The sequence below is a fragment of the Elgaria multicarinata genome, chromosome 10, assembly GCF_023053635.1.
Source record: "Elgaria multicarinata webbii isolate HBS135686 ecotype San Diego chromosome 10, rElgMul1.1.pri, whole genome shotgun sequence".
NCBI classification, from domain to species: Eukaryota; Metazoa; Chordata; class Lepidosauria; order Squamata; family Anguidae; genus Elgaria; species Elgaria multicarinata.
The window spans coordinates 49,233,132-49,253,885 of NC_086180.1; the positions used below are offsets into that span (position 1 = coordinate 49,233,132).

The window sequence follows — 20,754 nt, forward strand, 5'->3', positions numbered from 1 at the left end:
CACACACACATATATATATATTATTGGAATGTTTTTAATTTAAACACAAACGTTCACACGAACAATAAAATAAAAACCCAGGTCACCAACATATTTAAAGCAAAACGGTACGTGGAAAATCCGACATTCAGAATGTTAAATTCGCATCGCTTCGTATTTATTCGGGCATTCTGTAAATCATCAATCAGAAGGTGGTGTTTTGATACGAATATTTAAAATTCTGGAAAAGGGACAGTTGACTTCGATTAACTATTTTCGCCAGAAGCACATACTAAAGACCAACGGGAAGACCTGACACTTGATAGTTTATTTTCCAATTAAATGTAAAGGATTTACCTGGAGATGGGAGATACATACATACACACAGAGAGAGAGGGGGGGGTACCCAAACACAATAAAATGGTGCCTAACTTAAAAGAATCCATCGCTGGGGTAAAATCCTGTTACTTTTGGGGGCGAAAACTAATACAAGATAGATATGTAGCCTTTAACAGAAAATATATTTTGAAATATGTACTATTTTCCCTCAATATTCTAAAATAACTTATTTACAAGTTATAGCAACACGCACAGCAACACGTCCAACTTTAAATCCAACTAATGTTGTGCGTTTGCCCAAACTTAAAGGTCTCCAAATACGCAGTTTCCTTTTCCAAATGAATGGACTACCAAATTATATATGGGAGGGTAAAACTCGAAACAATAGGTCAGCTGTAGTGCGTAGAATTTACAACTTTAAGTAGGACCCTCACTTAGGGTTAGTAATACAAGGTGTTCTATTCTGTTCCAATAACTGTCTCACTTTCCCCAATGCTCGGTCCTCGAAGCAGCCAAAGATTTATGTTAGCACAGTAATGCCACACTTCTCTCCCCACCTCCTCCGGCTTTTTATTTATTTGCCTGCCATTTAACATTACTACCGTGTCTCCCCTTCCACCTTGAAGCCCCTTCCCACCAAAACTACACCTTGATCTTGAACATCACTGCAAGATGCATAGAAATCCAGTGATGTCACTTGCAGTGGTGTATTTCACTGCAATCTTTAATTGTTCCCACCAACTCCAACTCTTTAACCATCCCCACCAACTCCAGCACGGCTCCTCTTCCCTGGCCTTCCACTGAGTGGGGAGAAGGGGGTTGTGTCCGTTCCCACGTATGTGTGTGCCATCTGCACATGTGCCTTCAGCCTCTCTCTTGCCTCTTCCCTCCCCCCACAGCATATGCAAGAGTGGCGGGCCCCGTGCACGCGGGCCGGCCTTGCGATTGGCTGGCCCTCTGACAGCTCGGGCAGTGATTGTGGGATTCCGGAGCTCCGCCTCCCTCCAGCAGGGCCCTGGGACCATTCATAAACTAAACAACACTCCGCGAACGCAGAGACCTCTAGACGTCCACGCCGGGAGAGGACGCGAGGCGCAGCGAAGTAACAAGAGCGGCTGCATCCAATTCCAGGGGGGGAGGGGGGAGGAAGCGGAAAGCAGGAGGGGCAAAGAAGAAGAAGAAGAAAAAGAGAGAGAGAGAAAATCCTGGAAAGCGGAAAACCACACACACACACACACACACACACCCCTTCCTGCTGCTTCCTGAGAATCCACTCAGGACAAAGAGAGATTTACCTGTAAACAAATTTGAACAAAGGGAAGAAATGAATGGTCACAGCTCGACGGCATCAGGTTGTGCTTCAAAATAATCCTACTACTAGAAAAGGACGGGGCGCGACAGCAGGAGGCCTCCCCTCCGCTCGGGTTCTTCCGACGAGGCCTCCAGAAGAAAACCAACGCAGCCCCCTGGCAGACGGCAAAGCAGCCTAGAAGCGCCCGCATGTGCCGCGGCCTGAGGGAGAAGAGGCGAAGCGGGACCAGACTCGGCTCCTACTTGGCATCGACCGCGCCGTCTACTACCTCTTCCCTGCGGCTTTGCTCCCCCCCCCTTTAGCCCACGAGTCGCTCTTTTTTAACGCAGCCAAGTTCTGCCTGGAGGAAAGAAGTAGTTTCCCAATGACGGACTGAAGACCTCTCCGGGCCGGAGTGGGCTGGCCTTTGCGCGCAGCTCCAATGTAAAACCCCAAAGAAACCCCCCGCAAACTTTACAGCAGCAGCAGCAGGAGGAGGAAGAAGGAGGCTGTTGCCGCCGCCGCCGCCTCCTGCGCCGCGTGGCCTGGGCTGGTGCGGGCTTCCGGCGGTGCCCTCGTCGTCCCCGGCGGCGGTGATCGAGCGGAGCGGGCTTGGGAGGGTCCCGCGCGCGCGGAGGCGTCGGCTGCGGCGTTGGATCCGTCAACGTACTGCGAGAGCCCGGTGTACAGCCCGGACGTGTGCCCCAACATGATCGCGGCGCAGGCCAAGCTGGTGTACCAGCTGAACAAGTACTACACGGAGCGGTGCCAGGCGCGCAAGGCGGCCATCGCCAAGACCATCCGCGAGGTGTGCAAGGTGGTGTCGGACGTGCTGAAGGAGGTGGAGGTGCAGGAGCCGCGCTTCATCAGCTCGCTGAGCGAGATCGACGCGCGCTACGAGGGCCTCGAGGTGATCTCGCCCACCGAGTTCGAGGTGGTGCTCTACCTCAACCAGATGGGCGTCTTCAACTTCGTCGACGACGGCTCGCTGCCCGGCTGCGCCGTGCTCAAGCTGAGCGACGGCCGCAAGCGCAGCATGTCGCTCTGGGTGGAGTTCATCACGGCCTCGGGCTACCTGTCGGCGCGCAAGATCCGCTCGCGCTTCCAGACGCTGGTGGCGCAGGCGGTGGACAAGTGCAGCTACCGCGACGTGGTCAAGATGATCGCCGACACCAGCGAGGTCAAGCTGCGCATCCGCGAGCGCTACGTGGTGCAGATCACGCCCGCCTTCAAGTGCACGGGCATCTGGCCGCGCAGCGCGGCGCAGTGGCCGCTGCCGCACATCCCGTGGCCCGGGCCCAACCGCGTGGCCGAGGTCAAGGCCGAGGGCTTCAACCTGCTCTCCAAGGAGTGCTACTCGTTGACGGGCAAGCAGAGCTCGGCCGAGAGCGACGCCTGGGTGCTGCAGTTCGGCGAGGCCGAGAACCGCCTGCTGCTGGGCGGCTGCCGCAACAAGTGCCTGTCGGTGCTCAAGACGCTGCGCGACCGGCACCTCGAGCTGCCCGGGCAGCCGCTCAACAACTACCACATGAAGACGCTGCTGCTCTACGAGTGCGAGAAGCACCCGCGGGAGACCGACTGGGACGAGGCGTGCCTGGGCGACCGCCTCAACGGCATCCTGCTGCAGCTCATCTCGTGCCTGCAGTGCCGCCGCTGCCCGCACTACTTCCTGCCCAACCTCGACCTCTTTCAGGGCAAGCCCCACTCGGCCCTCGAGAGCGCCGCCAAGCAGACCTGGCGCCTGGCCCGGGAGATCCTCACCAACCCCAAAAGCCTCGACAAGCTATAGGGGGGGGGGGGCGGGCGAGCGGGGGCGCCCCCAGGCTGCCCAGCAGCGCGGACTCGTATTTAAAAAGACACGGAGAAGGAGAGGGAGGGACGGAGGGAGAGGGAGGACAGAGGGGGCACGGCGCCCCTCCCCGCGGGCCACGAAGCCTCGCCGCGGCTCTCTGCCCTTCGCCTTTGGCTAACGTTAAGAACGAGGACACTCGAAACAGCGACGGGACTTTGCGACAGCCAAACGAAACCCCAGGTACATTTCACTCCTCTCCTACTCCCCCCCCCGCACCCGCCCCACATCTCTCCAATATTAAGTGTAAGTCATTCGCCTCTCTCTCTCTCTCTCGTTTGCCTGAATGTTGTCACCAAGTGAAAAACAAAATTATTTAAACTCTGTGTCCAAATGTCTTTTTTAAAAACAAAAAAAAACAAACAAAAAAAAAAACAAAGGGGAGGGAGGGAGGGGGGGAAAAGAAACACTCCCGACAACACAGAGCCAGAGCCGCAAAAGTTTACTGTTGTTAAATGTATTACAGTGCCAAGGACAGACGATGTGTCCTCCCTGCCCTCCCCACCCTTTCCCTAAACGGACTTGTTGCAAACAGTAATAATAATAATAAAAAATAAAATGATTTTAACTTTACATTGCCTTCGTGTGGAGTTATTCTAACTATCGGGCAATGAAGGTATCATTATGCCGGAAAGGAAATCATGCCTCATATATGCATGCGTACATTTAAAAAGAAAAAGTGGAAAGGGAACAAAATGACTGTTTTAAAACAGTTCCCCCCCCCCATAGAAAACACATTTATCGAATATTTATATTTGCTATTAAACAAAATATATAAATGTTGGGGAGGGCGGAAGAAACATTTAATTTTTTAGAAAAAAAATCAGCTACAAATTCCCCCCATAAGTAGCCATTTAGTCAAATTTGGGGCTGCATTAATAGTTGATATACCTTCCATTTCACTGAGGGAAGGAGGGATGATCATGCTTCTCTCTCCATTTGTTCCTCTCCATGCACATGGATTTGTCATTTACTAAAGCAGGGGCAAGATTCCCAAGTCCAATTTGACTTTGAATTTCAAGGCCATATGGATTTACTCTGAATAATTAATATCCTACAACTAGTCCATTTATTTTCTGCAAACATTAGCTTTCTCTGGGTTTTAAATACAGCCTCAAACTAAACACAAGAGAGATCCAGACTGAATGGGTTTTTTGTTGTTGTTTCGATAGTTTTCCTGAGTCCACAACCTATTAAAATGAACTGCATTGAGAAAGAGATTTTCAAACTATTTGAGCTGGTTTCTCCATTTTATAAAAAGTTACACATTACGGTTTCAAATTTTGTACAAACCATTTTGATTTTCAAAACGCCAGTCAATAGATCCATAGTGTTAAGAAAAGCATATTATTTACAATTGGAGACGTTTTCAATTAACTCAGCACATTCATATGCATGTTTACTGGCAGCAAGTACCACTGACTTCAGTGGTACTTACTCCCAGGAAAGCATGGATAGGACGGCAGCCTCAAGTAGTATGGGTGGATTTTTGTTGTTGCTTTTTTTATTTGGATGAATCTTTAAAAAAGTGTGTTTTTAAAACTTTGGGAGGATATATGAATTTGCAATAACACATGCAACACACACACACAATGCTAACCGAAACTGAAAAAGGCAAAGTACTGTTAACACTAAAAGCCTCACTTTACACAATAGCTCCCTTTTGGTTTTTCTAAATGGCTTTATATCCAATGATCACATTTGAAAATAGCCCCAAATGAACTAAGGAGCCCCCCCACCCCCAACCCCACCCCGTAGCTGCCACTTCAGGAGTAAGTCTGAGCTCATAGGACTACAACTTCCTTGTTAAGAACAGTCTTGCAGTAGGAATATAAACTTTGATGCTATCAGCAAAGATGCTATGCTCAGTATAGGTTTTACTTCAAAAACCTTGTCACAATGTTTTCTTTCCCAGGAGTTTAGAAAAACACACAGAGAAGTTGAATTTATCAACCTGGGGAAGCCCCATTAATTAAACAGGCATCTGAGCAAATGCAGGATTGGGTTTGGAAGGGGAAATGTTTCTACCTAAGCTCAAGTTACCCATATCTTATGGGAAGGGGGGAGGTTTGGAGAGAAAAAGACATGGGAAAATACCAGTGATTTTAAGAGAATGATGTTATATTACAGCATGACATCATAACCTAAAAAACGATAGGTTTAAAAAGTTTTCACAAAGGGAAATCAAAGCTTGGAGGTTAGCTTTCCATCTTCCAGATTAAATTGATATAGCTGGCTGCTTTTCTACGCACCACCTCTCTATTTCAAAGTTGGAAGTACAGTCAGTTTAAGATGACTGTTCAGGCTTATTTTTAAAATGGAAAAGGAATAGTTGGATCTTTCAGAGGGGTGGAGAGGTACTAGGGCATCCTTACATGATGGACCAAACAGCCACATTTTCTGAAATTAATATATACTGAAATTTCTAATGATATAATGACCTAAGACATCGACGATACATTACCTCTTTATTGATTGCTACATTTTTACTTTTAATATCAATTTGTCCCAAAATAAATTTAATGTGCAAAAGAAATTGCATTTCAAACAAAGCCGGGATTTTAATTAGCCACCATTAAATGGCTAATTGAATTTAAATTGAAGTAAAGTTTTTTTTTAAAAAAAATGTAACGTTTAAGCATGAAAACCTATCAAAATCCATACTTCATAGAGACATTATTCATATTTTAAGCAAGGCTTATTCAAGGGAAACAAACTTGAACAGAAATACAGCATCTAATTACCTGCCTACAGAAATATTATGTACACTATAGTAGAGCTTGCAGTTTTGTGTTACTTCTCTCTCAAGCAAGTACTGTATTTTAGCCATTAATCCTTATAGTGAAATTCAGAAACAGATACCTCTCTATAATCTAGGGAAAAGAATGCACATTTTTGCTATCACATGTTAGTTTTATGGAAAATACCAAAGTGCAATCTTTATACTAGTCAATGTGAGCAAAGACAACATTTGGGGAGGAGAATTAAATTTATTGTGTTTGCACTTGCCACTTAAACCAAAATATTTAGATGGGGAACTCAAATGCAGCACAAATTAACCTATTAATGCATATTTCATCATGAGGATATTATGAATAGAATCCTATTCAGCCCACTACAAGGTAATACAAAGCAAATGTTAGAAATCAATTGAGCACAAGCAGTGCCCACCATTGTCAAACAAACAAAAAGTAAAACGCTGAGATAAAATATAGATTTCAGTGGGCACAGTTGCTAAACTTGCTATTCACATATCCACTTAGTGGGCTTTATTTAAGGCACCTCTCCGGAGGATATATAAGGCAATTACCAGTGGAACAAGGACGAATTATTTTTCATACATATTGGTGTCACTAGTATAAAAGCTCCACAAATGATAATCTCTCAAATATAGGAAAACTTGTATCCAACAGACTGGATGAAAAATTAAAGGCTTGTAATTTGTCACTGGGCTTAGTGCAGAGTGTGGGGAGGGGCAGTGTCAGTAATCTCTTACCTTAGGGTCAATTTTCTTAAAACTGGCCTCTTCTTCATCTACCTCAAAATATAGTTCAGTGGTGGTGATGGAAAGTGTACCCTTCACTGCTACACAGGGGGCCACAAGATGAGCTGGTGTAGACAGATTAACAGGACCTACCACAAGGAAAGAAACACACACACAGTCCAACACTTGGTTTCCAGTGATCTGAACAGCAAGCACAAAATGTTGCATAAATATAAGCGGGCTACTTCTATTATTAGTTTACGTTAATCCACCCCATCATTACAAAAAGGACTGGCTTTTCAAATGGAATTCTTACACACACACAAAGTACACATGCAATGCATTTGCTGCATTTCTGTGTTCAACAACTACAGCTGCAGGCAATGCAAATGATTATGTATGCCCATCTAGGTGGCTGTTAGATCATCTAGCTTTCTTCTTCTATAGATTTCGAAATGCTTTAGAACTGAATACCTTATGTTCTAAACAATAAAGTGAACGCAAAAAAAGTAAGTTCAAATGGGAAATATTAGTTACACGTGTGCATGTTGAGATCCAACTTGACCGAGATTTCCTGATTATTAGCCTATTTAGAAAATTGTCTAAGGATTCCATATAAAGTTGTTTTTTATTTTCATGCATGGCAAAGAACTATTGTTTGTTCAAAAGTTACATATTACCCATTGCTAGAGATTGAGTAGTATAGTATTTGAAAAGTGGGCTCAATCCTCCTGTTAAATATTTTTCAAGGAATCCACACAGCATTAGTGCAGCTCAGGGACTGTGGGAGTAAACAGCTGGAGCATTGGTTTCCAACTGAATGAATTTTTATTGGAATAATCACATCTCCACAGGGCTTATCACAGAGACAGATCAGTGTACTACTCAAAACAATAGGCTGGGCACAGATCTAACAATATGCAGGCCATTATATAAAGCAACATCCAGAGAAGGAAAGCGGGTTATATTTGTCATCCAACTCATTAAAAAGCAGAGAACACGAAGACTAACAAAGGGCATATTTATCAGCTGTGGGCCTTTGTTTTAAAAAATACTGTAAAATGCATGTGTGACACACACTCTTTTGCATTAATAAAGTGTGTATAAATGAGGTGCACACGCTTAGGTAATCAATGGGTGAATAACTGCCAAAAAAATTCAGATGAATTGTCATTTCTGTCAATTGTTAGGAAGTGTGATGGCCTTTAATCTTGCATCAATCTCAATGTGTGCCAGCAGGACAATGGAAGAGATGCTCTGCTGAGAGCCGAGGAGCTTTGCCCTCTATTCCCAGTGTACAAGCACATTGTGTTTGCAGATGGGCATCTGATAGCTGCACTACTGCCATGATTTCCCAAAGCTCATTCCCACAAATGGATGAAATAAGCAGCTATGTGTTCTTTTGCTGTCTCCCTTTGCCCTCTGTACATTAGCATGTAATCCAGGGAAGAAATAACATTTTTTCAATCACTTTCAGACATTCAATTATAGGGCAAGCAGACAGCTGCAGGAGCTGGGGCAGCTCAGGTCCCGATGAAAACCCCTGACAATTTCAACTTCATTTCTAACCCACACTACTTTATTAGCAAGGATTACTTCTTAATCCTATTGCCATTGTCAAGATTATATAATTAAACTCCCCTTTCACCTCTATTACAGTATGAATGTATTAGCAGAAGCAACAAATGTAGAATGGTGGGTGGGGGGAAACCACATGGATTGGAGGCTCTTGCAGGATCCACTGAAGAGCAGTTTCAGTAACAGTCTCGCTAAATTATGATGCTGTTTTACCAACTGGTATATCACATTGACATTAGACTATATTATCATGTTTGGTTTTATTAGGAGGTGTCAAACTGATTGTGCAACAGCTAATTAACTGTAACAAAATAAGATTTTGGGTTTCTTTGCATAAATCAGAATGGAGATCACACACACCCCTCCAGTTGCATTAAAAAAAACCATGGATATTCTTGTTTTGGGAGTGATCATCATGGGAGATATCTGGACCCAGAATGTTATACAATTATACAATTTACAATTCTAGCCCAAAGTAAAGGGGACTTGTGTTTAAAACTTCAAAATGGAAATGCTTGTTTGGCTTCCATTTTTATTACAAGCTGAACAAATCTACCCTAGTAAAAAAATAATATCTTTCCCAAGAAATGGTAATAACAAGGAAGCAAATGCAGGTTTGGACTGTTGCAAAAACTGAACTGGTAGACTACATAATTTTAAGGGCACTGCCTCCTTTACAGAATGACTGCTTTTGTCATTTGGAGGCTTTTCGTTTTTTTCACAGATGTATAAATAACCTTTATGACTGACTTTCCCAGATTGTCTTCCAGTCCCAGCATGCTGGAATAGTAGGAGCAATATGATATGATATTACATTATATTATATTAATCAATCTAATCCCAATCATGTTAATCACAAGTGATGCAAAAGTAATTTCCCATGTTCAAAAAATTATCTTCATTAACACAACCATGGGAAATAACAGCCCCCCACTGCCCTTCTCCCATTGCAGGGAAGGTGCTGCCAAGGGGGAGCTGAACCAGTACTAGGAAGACCTCATCAGGAAGAGGTAATAGACAGCTGAAGTTACCAGTTAAGTTCTCCAGTTCCTTCTCCTCAATGGATGACAAGGTATCATCGTCGCCTTCCAGGAGAATCTCGCTTTCAGAGTTCTGATTTCCTAAAGCCTGACTCTTGATAGACTGCTTTCCTTTAACAAGTACATCTTCATCTGGAGCTGAAATGAAAGAGAAATGCGGCTGTCCATCAACTCTCAGAGGCAACAGGACGAGGGGCGGGAGTGAGGAGAAATAACTTTGCTTACACACATACTGAAAGCTAAAAGGGGGGGGGGATTCAGCTGGGAATAAGTCTGCTGTTTAACCACTGCAGGTTGGTGAGTGAGTAGTCAGTTCAGCTAACATGTAATCCAATTAAACCTAGCCAGGACTCTGGATCTGCGCTTTTAGCCCTATATCTGGCTATCCAATGTTTAGAATGACAAAACAGTATCCCTCCCCCTTCCCAGGCCTTTCTACAACAAAATCATCATGCCTCCTCCCCAACCGCACACTCACAGCACCTCAAAGCAAACCTTGACCAACTAAGCCGAAATTGAAGAGTTTAGGGGTACACTCCAGATGCACGCTCACTTGGGAACAGGGGCAAATAGTTGGGTGTGTTTTGATGACCAAGGCTTTTTACCTGGAAGTAAGCCTCATCAGATTCAGTGGGACTTCTTCCAAGGAAAGAAGCTTTAATATATATCGGATTGATGGGGGAGGGGGACAATCACAAACCAGCCAAGCAAGACTACTCTGTTTTCAAATCCAGCCCCACAATCCCTGCAATGAACTCAGGAGGCACTTAGGGCTCAAACCTAGGCATGTTTAGACAGAGCAAGGTCCTACAACTCCCTGGATTTCCTAGCCAGCAATGGCTGGCTGGGAAATGATGGGAGTTGTAGGACGGTCTTTTCTGTCTAAAGCTGCATAGGATTGCGCCTTTGAAGGGGAATATTCTGACTTGGTGATGCTCAGGGTAGACCCCGTTGAAATCAATGGCAGGGGGATCATGAACAGCTCCTTGGAGGAAAAGGCGGGATAGAAATACGACAAATAAATACTTTAAATTAGTCATGTCCCATTGATTTCAATAGATCTGCTCTAAAAGAATGATCAAGCCTGGATGCGACCAAAACGGAATTCGATCTTACAGCCCCAAACAAGCGCAGTTCAATTGTTGGCTTATTGTTTATTAAGGGGACTCGATCCAGACCTCCGTAGAAGCCAGACCCGGCCGGCAGCCAAGCCTTGGGTACTTCCCAGTCGTTGTAAACCCACGCAGGGCACGGACCCTCCTGGAGATGTCCTCCCTTCGAGGCCACAGAGGTTCTCTCTGCTGCCGTCCCCCAGCGGCTGGCGGCTCTTCGATGGGATTCCCTTGGCTGCTCTCTCGTGCTTGTCGGCTGGGACGCCGGCAGAGCTGCAGCCCAAGCTGAGTCCCGGCCAAGACTGCCGCAGGAGGCCTGGCCAACCGCCTCCCGTCCCGGGCTTTTCCGCCGCAGGCAAAACCCAGTCCCAGCAAGATGTGACCCGACGGGCGGGCCCGATCCACACACCATTCAATGTAACCGCCGGCAGGCGGGCGGCGGTCACGAAGGGTGCAATCCTGAAAAGACTTACGCGGGAGTAAAGCCCTGTAGGACACGACGGCACTTGCTTCTGAGTAAACAGAGATCGGTTTCGTCTCTATACGTGGCATCCTAAACCGACTTACCCAGAAATAAGCCCGTTGAACACGGGCTTTGCTTCTGCGTAAATACGCACAGGGTCGCGCTGTTAAACGTGTGTGTGGGGTGGGGAGACGCTGTTGGACTCGCCTCCTTTGGGGGATCTTACGCGGGAGTAAAACCCTATTGGACACAACACAATGGCACTCGGTTCAGAGTAAACAGAGGCAGGATTGCGCTCGAGGGTTGTCATCCTAAACAGACTTACCCAGAAGTAAGCCCACTGGAGGCCTTTCTTCTGAATATTCATAGGCTCACACTGTTAAACTGGGGAGCGCACACGGTTGGGCTCGCCCCCTCCGGAGTGCTTTGGGTATACCACGCAGGAGGCAAGAGGGCTCCCAGACTCAAAGCTCTGGAGTCCAGTCGAACTACTCCGAATCATGGGCTCCTGTCCCGAAGCGCGGGCGCCTTTCCCTGCTTCGCGCATCGACAGTGGCCCGGATGCAGCCCCCTCGGAAGTGGATGCCGGCTAACGCCTCCAGCGAAGCTTTCGCATGCCAACAGCTCCCCCCCACCGCGCGCGCTTTCCCGCCTCGCCCGTCCCCCCTACCCCACTCTCCGGACCCTTTTCAAGCGCCTGAAATTTGCCCTTGCCTCAAATCTGGAAAGGGCAAGCCAAACATGGAAGGAAGCCGACGGTATTGGCCCTGTTTATTCACTGGAGAGGTAACATTTCAGGTATGGGGCGGGAATCCCGTTCAGAGGGGCAGCCCCTAGGGCAGAATGGAAAGTCACGGGCAGCGGCAGCTCCCCATTCATCTCACGCTTTCTACGGCCCAAGAGCTGTCAGGGCTCGCTGGCCGATGAAGAATATTCCGGATTAAAGCAATTTTAATTTTATTTACTTTAGATAATTAATAATAATAATAATAATAATAATAATAATAATAATAATAATAATAATAATAATAATAATAAATAATCATTTTTACTTATCTACGCAACATAAAGTCAAAGCAGTTGGCTTTAACTCTTTTTTTTTTTTAAAAAAAAAATCCAGACTAGCAGGAAGCATCGAGAATTGTACGGATTCACCTCTGGATGAAATGGATTTTTTTAAAAACGGGCACTGGGCGATTCCAGTGGTTCCTGACAAAGATGCGCTATATTTTAAAAACCATCAACAATTCAGCGCAGAACGTGCTACATTGGCACACGCTTTATAACGCGAAGGCTGCGACATATACAGCCTGGACCCATGTATCTCTACTCGGAAGTAAGCATAGTCGAATTCAATGAAACCTAGGCGCAGGTAAGCATACATATGTGTTCAGCCTTTCAGCCTGCGAGCCTATGCTAGGATATGCAGATAAACTACAAAACGCTTTCGCTACTAATTTCCCATTGCACCAATAGGGGAACATCCCTTGAGTATATAACCCAATATATTTAGCTACGCCTGCTTCAATGGGGTGGGAAAGGATTACTAGCCTCTCAGCAGACGCACACCACCCTCTTTTACAGAGGCAGTACCAACAACACCACACTTCAGCACTGGAAGCGGCTAGCCTTCCACAGAAGCTTGTATCTACCTTCAAAGGTTGCAGGATGTGAACTGGAAGGTTATCAGTATTAACAGATCTGTGAATTTCTAAATACTGTAGGGACTCAAACTAGTGTGCTGTGCTTACGTTAACAAGTCTGCAGTTCTATGAACACTTAATTCAAAGTAAGCCTCATTGAATTGAGTGGGTTTACTTCCAACTAAATATGCATGAATGTAAGATGCAAGGATGCATTGCTAAGCACACTTCCCAATTGAATTGAATAGGACTTCTGGATATTGGGACAGGATTGGGATGCTCTCTCCACCAGACGAATCCTAGTTTCTCCATCAAAATGTAGAATAACTCTTTAATCCAACACCCACCCACCCACACAACACATTCTAAGCGAGTATATATGACAGCCATAAAAATATGACTATAAAAATAACTAAGCTATAAAACACATACGCCTATTTGGAACAAAAGCACTAGTTCTAATACTACTAGTGCTTGACACTAGAAACCAACTGGCCCCTGTGCCCCTCAAAGAGATAGAACAGCTGATTAATTCCCTGCTTGTTAAGAAGGCGCCAGAAGATCATGTTCCAATGGAGGTATTTAAGTATAACATGAAATGGTGGTTACCCATCCTCGCCAAATTGTTTGAGTATATCAACCAGATTACGGATTTCACAAAGAGCTAAAACACAAGTACTGTAATCCCAATCTTTAAGAAAGGGGATCATACATTGCCATCAAATTATAGACCAATTAGTCTAATTGATAATGCAGCTAAATTATATGCTAGGAATTTGCTAAATAAATTGGGAAACTGGATCATCATAAATCACATATTCTTATTGAAAAACAAGTCAGGTTTCAAGAAAGCTACTCAACATTAGATCACTGCTTTGTATTAGATCATTTGATCAATAACTATGTGACACAATGGAGGTCCAAACACTATGGGCATCCATTGATTTTCATACAGCCTTTCATTCAATAGATAGAAGATGGTTATGGGCAAAACTAACAGAGACAAATACTGATTGGCATTTTCTGATATTATTATTATTATTATTATTATTATTATTATTATTATTACTTTTATGAGAAAAAGCCAATATTTAAGTGAGATCTTCCGCTATAGGACATATGTCCAATAACATTTCAATGACTTGTGGCATTGGCCCCACTGTTTTTCAATCTGTTTGTCAATGATATTGCCTTAGATCTGAGAAGTGTCTCTTTTGCTCCTGTGAAACTGTGAGAAAGAAAGCTGTCCTTTCTTCTCTACGCTGATAATCTGGTTCCCATTTCCCATATGACGATTGGACTATGTGTGTTATTAACAGCATTGGTTAGATATTCCCCAAAACATTTATTCTCCATCAACTACAGGAAGATGAAGGCTATGGACTTTGGATGCTGGGCCCCGAAACAAAAGTGGAGAATTGATACACATACTCTAGAGCAAGTTTCCTCATATTGATATTTGGGTTTAGTATACTCAGCATCTGGTTGGGGGGAAGCACGGTAACTCTCTGAAATAGATCAACAATATAAGTCTCTGAAATATATATCAACAACTAAACGTTCTGGCGCACAAGGGGTGGTTACCAAATTCAGTCAGTCTTGCCCCTACGGAATGCAATACTCTTATACTTCTATGGCAGAGAGATATGGGGTTTGAACATTCCCCTGGATATGAAGTTTTTCAAAATAAATCATTGGGGATGACCGTTGGTGTCTCCATGGCTACCCCTATATAATTCCTACTAGCAGAAAATGGTGTAATAAGCAGTAAAATCTATTATTGTCATTAGGGTTTTTAATTTATTTATTTATTTATTTAGTTATTACATTTTTATACTGCCCAATAGCCGAAGTTCTATTAATCATATTAAAGTAACTCTTGTAAACACCCATTTATCCTAGCTGCACCTTGTAGAACAAATGGTAGCAAAGTCAACTCATTCTACAATTTGGCTAGGAAAACTAGTCCATCAAGTCCATCATTATCGCTTTTCTATGGAGTATTTTTCTACTCTGAATTACTCATAGCAAGCAGGTTTTTGGAGAGTGGGTCCATAGTGATTCCATTCAATCTGACCTCTGTGCTATTGCACGTAACAAGTTAGCTCCTTGGTATGCAAAATTTAAACTTAAATTTGAATCTGAGACCTATCTGAGGCTTATCTCCAATCCTATCCCCAGAAATCTCCTAACCAAGCTCAGGATGCAACAGATGTTAATAGCTGTCATAGAAGGGCATTTTAATAAGATACCTTATGATTCTAGATTATGCCCATGTAGCAGTGGATGACTTTCCTTATATTTGTTTTACTGACCTTTTTTCCCCACAGTTTGAACCAACTTTTTAGATTCTGTCCTTACGGGGAAAACTACTTGGTCTGATTTGGAGAAAATTGAGGGTATTTTTTGTTCATGTCTCACAACAAGGCAATTTTGTTGGCAGTGGTGGATTTTGCTCTTTTTTTTATTGAGTAAGAACTGTTGTGTTTTTACTGTTCTTGTGTGTGTGTGTGTGTGTGTGTGTGTGTAACACACACACACACACACACACACCCCTTTCTGGCTGTTGTAACCAATGGTCGTAACCATAAATTGCATTCATTCAGTTTTTTAAAAACCCATTCATAAGCCCATTTTGTGTCTATTTGGAACAAATGCACTAGTTTTTTTAAGAAGAAGAAAACACCCACAAACTATTCTGTTCTAAACATTACAAATATTCTACGTGTAAATACATTTTCTTTGTATTTAAACCTGACAACAGGAAACAGATAGGAGGCAGCAATTCACTACTTATCTCACCATTACTCTCTATGTTGCAGCTGCAGAGCACAGGAAATGTATTCAGCTTTGTAATACTGAGAAGAGTTGAAAACTTTCACATAATCTTTGGTAGCATTACAGAAAGAAACAATATTGTGGACTAAGTCTCCTTTTGGAAACATATGCCAAACACATCCTGGCCAACCAACTTCAACGCGTTGCTCATTACTTTTTGATTACTGCCATACATGGCTGGAGGTTCCAGGAGGCTTATTTTTAAAAACCTTTAATCTGCAAACATTTACAGAGGAAGGCAATCCCTAGTGGCCATACATAATGCTTAATTGTCTCCGTAAACATGTGAACATAAATTTCACATTAAACTATTAACATTGGCACAATAGACAAAATAAGAATTTGGATTCTGCATCTTCAGTTTTTAAAACACTGACGTTCATTTTACAATTCAGTTTTCTTATCTCACACACTTTCCCCAAACTAAGAACCTTTATTCAGTTTATTTGCAAACGTTTGTTTACAAGAAATACCACTGGTCAAAATGGAAGAGTTTTTCTTTTCCCCACCCCTTTAAATATACCAGTAGATATAACTAAACAAATCTCTGGTTCTGGAATTATTCAATGAGAGCTGAAAAAACTCTTGTCATGGAAAATATGCAGCTGATATTTAGAAAGGTTTTCCTGTAATTAACTCCCCCTTGAGGATTTTAAGTTAGCAGCAGTAAAATTACCTACAGTATTCTAATACACAACACATGCACTAACATTCAATTCTCAGTGGCCTAATAGCTTTCTGGAGAAGAATTTTATTTTTTAATTAGAATGAGACAGCTACCAGGATAAAATAAAATGAAACAGATAATGAACATGTTTATAAATTCTGACAGCATGCGTCCACAGTTTGGTACACAATACTCCTTTAAAGTCAGAACTTATATGCAGATGCCAGACAATTTTATTTTATTCTATACCTCAGTGAACTTTCTGACTTAATTTGGCTAATAGTCTCATGTAAAATCCTTTTTATTTATTTAAAAATCAGTCTGAAAATCAAAGTGCATGTACAACAGTTCCAGAAGTATTTTTAACAAATGTTCTACAGGTGCTAGTAATTTTCTCTAGTTATCTTTTGCCAGTAACTGAACAGAGGATACCACCATGTAGTCAATTTACCACGGTTCTATGGTGTACAATAGAACTGAAAATGCTGCTACAAGGATTCACTCATTCCCATGCCAATGGGCTTGATGTGGCTAAGATCACATGTTATATTTTAATAGATTGCATAAGTATCTTAGCTTTCCCATTTTTCTCAGATCACATTCTTGACAAAATAGCGGTATCAACTCAAGGCAATAATAACTAGGGGTCCAATTTGGCATATTATCTATTCTGCTACTGTGCCTACAAAATAAGTAAATGCCTGTTTACACAACCATTTATTAAAGGGATAAGTTTTTATGCACAAGTAATGTTCTACTTAATTCCCGCTACTAGAACATCAGTGGGAGGGAGCTATTTCACTCACATTATGCCTGTGGGTTTTCCTTAGGCATGTAGTTGGCCACTATGGGAACACAATACTGGACGAGGTAGGCCTTTAATCTCTTATGTTGATATCAGATATTCAGTTACAGTATGCCTGTATTGTATTTAAGCACTAGTCTGGCAGCCAAAGATTGCACAGAGTTGCCTGCAAGTGAGCAAACAGGTTGGCAGAGCCAAGATGGAGCACTCTGTCCTCCTCTGTACCCAGCAGAGAATCAAGCAGGGTGCCAGAGGGAGGGAAGCCCTCTCTTCTGTGTCCAATGTGGAAATGCAGGTGCCTGCTTTAGGAGCTGTCCTTCCTCTGCCAATCCCCAGCAGGCCAGTAAAAAAAGATTTGCAGGCTGGGAACTTTTGTGAGCTAATTTGCAACGCTGCATTGAGTACTTTTTCTTTGAACAGCAGGCACCACCAATCACACCCAAAACATTTATAAAATTCCTACAAATTTCAAACATGGTTTGCCTTCAACATGTGAAGCTGCTGATAGTAGTAGTAGTAGCAGTAGTAGTAGTAGTAGTAGTAGTAGTAGAAGAAGAAGAAGAAGAAGAAGAAGTTGTTGTTAAAAACAAAACAGCCTGACATAAAACATTAAAGTTACTTGTGAAAGTTAGCATCAGTGTTTCCACAATAAGGAGAGTATTCTATGTATATGTGAAAACAACTGTGTAAATATTTGTCTGGATATAATGGGTTTTATTGCATGGTAATGCATGTATGCATATCTGTGTTTTTACACAGATGCATGTGTACCATCACAAAAGAATGTGGCAATAGAGGGTTTTACCTTTCAGGAGTGAACATTATCCTCTAGCAAACATTTTCTAATAAAATAGTTTCCACATAGTTTTGAAATCACTGTCTCCCAAAATACAGTTTTAAAAGACATTGAACTGGATCCTAACTTATCTTCCATGAATAGAATTCACATTCATGGAACAGCGATTTCCCCCTTCCCTTTGCAGCGCTTGTGCTGCCCCCAAACCTTCTCTTGGGGATTGAGTGACCCTTGCAAATGTGTCTGATATATTAAGGGGGACTGCAGATGTAAAGGGGGAGTTGTGGAAATCTCCCCTCCCCTTAGGACCCAAGCCATAGTGTTTGCCATTTGAGATATAACACCACCAACCCAAGGCTTTAGTCAGTTTCCCATGGGGTTTAGAACCAGAGGGCATAAGTCTGCAACCTTGAACATGAACACACAAGCCTCTGTATGATTAAGATCAGAGATTACACATGTATGCTTGGGGACATGCCACATCCTTTGTACAACACACAATAGTCTACAGACATAACATTACTGTTGAGAATTAACCTGTCTCTTGGTTATCTCACCGCTTGAAAATTCTAACAGCAATATCATGAGACTATCATATACATTTGCAAATAGATGGTTGGAAAAAAATAGAAAAGCTGGAGTAACTCTCTATTGAAGTACTCTCAAGACACATTTGTTGAGAACCTACAGATTTTGGTGTCCGACTTAGCCCAAGTGAATAGAGCAATCTGGCTGATTTATAGGTCAAAATGGTCTGTGAATGACAGCTCTTTCACCTGCTGACATAATTGTGGAAATTAATTCTAGCAGTTAAGATAGGAAAGTAGTGACAGATGAGCACATGATTGACATCTAGTGTTCCGAGTGGAAAGCCAAGTTGAGATGATCAAATGGGGTTCTGTATACTGAGACGCTGTACAAAGCCCATTCCAGAAATGAGTTGTAGAAGCTTAAAATTTACCCAGTCTTAACAGAAAACTGTGATTACAAGAGGTGTTTTATGAAAGTGATTTAAATGTTATAGTTAGTAAATCCAAAACAAAAGATGAAATCAGATCAGCCACATATTAAGCGAGGCAACTATTTCTGGCACAGAGATAAGGTTGGGCCTGTGTTGTTGTTGTTGTTGTGGGGGTGGGTGGGTGGGGTGTTCTAAGAGCAGCAAGTCCGTACATAACCGGCCTAGATGTAAACTGTTAAGTGCTTCTCCTGTTTTTGTTAATGCTTAATGAAGAACATTTGAATTTCAAAGCATGGAACATTTCTATTTAGCCCCCAAAAGTATGCTTTTGCTAATTATGTATGTCATTCTGTGGAATAGTGTAGCTAATAAGCATTCTAAAACAATCAGGAAGAATCCTAGCTGTTAACACTTCATAATTGTACATATAAAAGTATTTATAGTGTGTGTGCGTGCATGTGTGCATGTTTTGAAATTATATATCATGCCCTTAAAACAGGGGTGGGTAATGTGTGGCCTTCCAGACAGCCACGTTATGCTGGCTAGCCCTGAGCTGAATTCCATTAGCCCTAGCCAGTATAGGCACGGGTGAGGGTGAGGGGAGCTGCAGTCCAACAAAATCTTAAGGGCCACATGTTCCCCATCCCTGCCTTAAAACAAGCAAACAAGTATAGTTTTTTGATGAGAAAATAGGCCACTGCTTAAGACAGCTTTCCACAACCTAGTGCCCTCCAATTGTTTTGGACTTCATCTCCCATCAGCATCAGGCAGTATGGTTGATGGTCAGGAATGCTGGAAGTTGTAGTCCAAAATATTTGGAGCCTTTGGTTGGAGAAGGCTGGCCTAAACCAAGGTGATGGGTTACTTCATATTTTGTATTACATTTATATCCCTCCTTTCTTCCACGGTGGAACTCAATGAAGTGTTCATAGAGCCCACAGTCCATCCTGGCACTAACTGGACCCAGACCTGTTTAGCTTCAGCAGGTGGCTGCATCTTGTACCCTCAGACCATAACTAAGTTTTGGTTTTCCATCAATCTTCTCCTGGCTAATCCAGTAAGTAGGTAAACATGCTTAAGTACCACTGACATCAACAGTTTGGACAAACCGATTAGCGCTGCTATTATTTCATCTCTCACACTCCACACTGCTTCCCACCCTCTCCAGTTTGCATATTTTAAGGTACTATCAGCCTTGTTTCCTCCACTTACACCTGTCTCTATGACTTTTCTCATTTCAATCTGGTTTCATACCAGTCCCAGGACAGAAACAGCTCTGGTCATTCTGGTAAATGACTTTTGCCAGGAGAGTGATGAAGGACTGTGACCCTCTTGATTCTCCTGCACCTCAATGGCTTTCAATGATGTCGATAGGACCCCATTTTCAAATGGTTCCGGAAGGGATGGGCAATCACCTTCCTATATCCTCCAAAGGTATTGGAATTTTAATTGGGGCTTTTCAGACGTTCCAAATAAATGTCCCCAAAGCTGAGGCTTTGTGGGTGTTTGATTAAAACACTCAAAAAGCTCCAAATACTTTTGTGGCTTTTCAAGGGTTCCCATCAAACACCCACAAAGCCTCAGCTTTGGGGACATTTTTAATTGGAACACTTGAAAAGCTTCATGGAGCACTTGCCATCACCACTTTCTCCTCCCCTCCCTTAGGGCAAAAACAAACAAACCCAACCTTGCTTTGGGGAAGGGAGAGGTGATGAACCCTCCCATTAATGCACAGAATACCTTCTTTTCCATCCAGGCATGATCCCTAGTAGAAACAGACTACAAGGCCTCTTCCTCAGCAGGAACTTAACCCCTAATTCAAATTCTTGCCCCACACCTAGATATTGATACTTCCTATATAGTAGTTCCAGCTGTTATTGCTAGGGGACTCTTCCTCTACCATAGGACT

General features: G+C 43.0%; 2 protein-coding genes across 4 annotated transcripts in view; one reads left to right on the plus strand and one right to left on the minus strand.

The window, feature by feature from the left end:
• LRBA (LPS responsive beige-like anchor protein) overlaps positions 1-20,754 on the minus strand; it is a 424,729-nt gene that overhangs the window by 174,040 nt on the left and 229,935 nt on the right. For all 3 annotated transcript variants that reach the window (XM_063136108.1, XM_063136109.1, XM_063136107.1), the window contains exons 39-40: positions 9,552-9,698; positions 6,955-7,091 (exon numbers count right to left, since the gene is read on the minus strand). In XM_063136108.1, coding sequence (XP_062992178.1) covers positions 6,955-7,091; positions 9,552-9,698 — 284 coding nt within the window. The remainder of the gene's footprint in view (positions 1-6,954; positions 7,092-9,551; positions 9,699-20,754) is intronic.
• MAB21L2 (mab-21 like 2) lies at positions 2,163-3,398 on the plus strand. Its single transcript, XM_063135453.1, has one exon. It carries the CDS (start codon positions 2,319-2,321, stop codon positions 3,396-3,398), a length of 1,080 nt encoding a protein of 359 aa, XP_062991523.1. The 5' UTR covers positions 2,163-2,318.

Bases quoted from the DNA above. Each gene is read 5' to 3' on its own strand.
- MAB21L2 (XM_063135453.1), top strand. From the start codon at position 2,319: ATGATCGCGGCGCAGGCCAAGCTGGTGTACCAGCTGAACAAGTACTAC.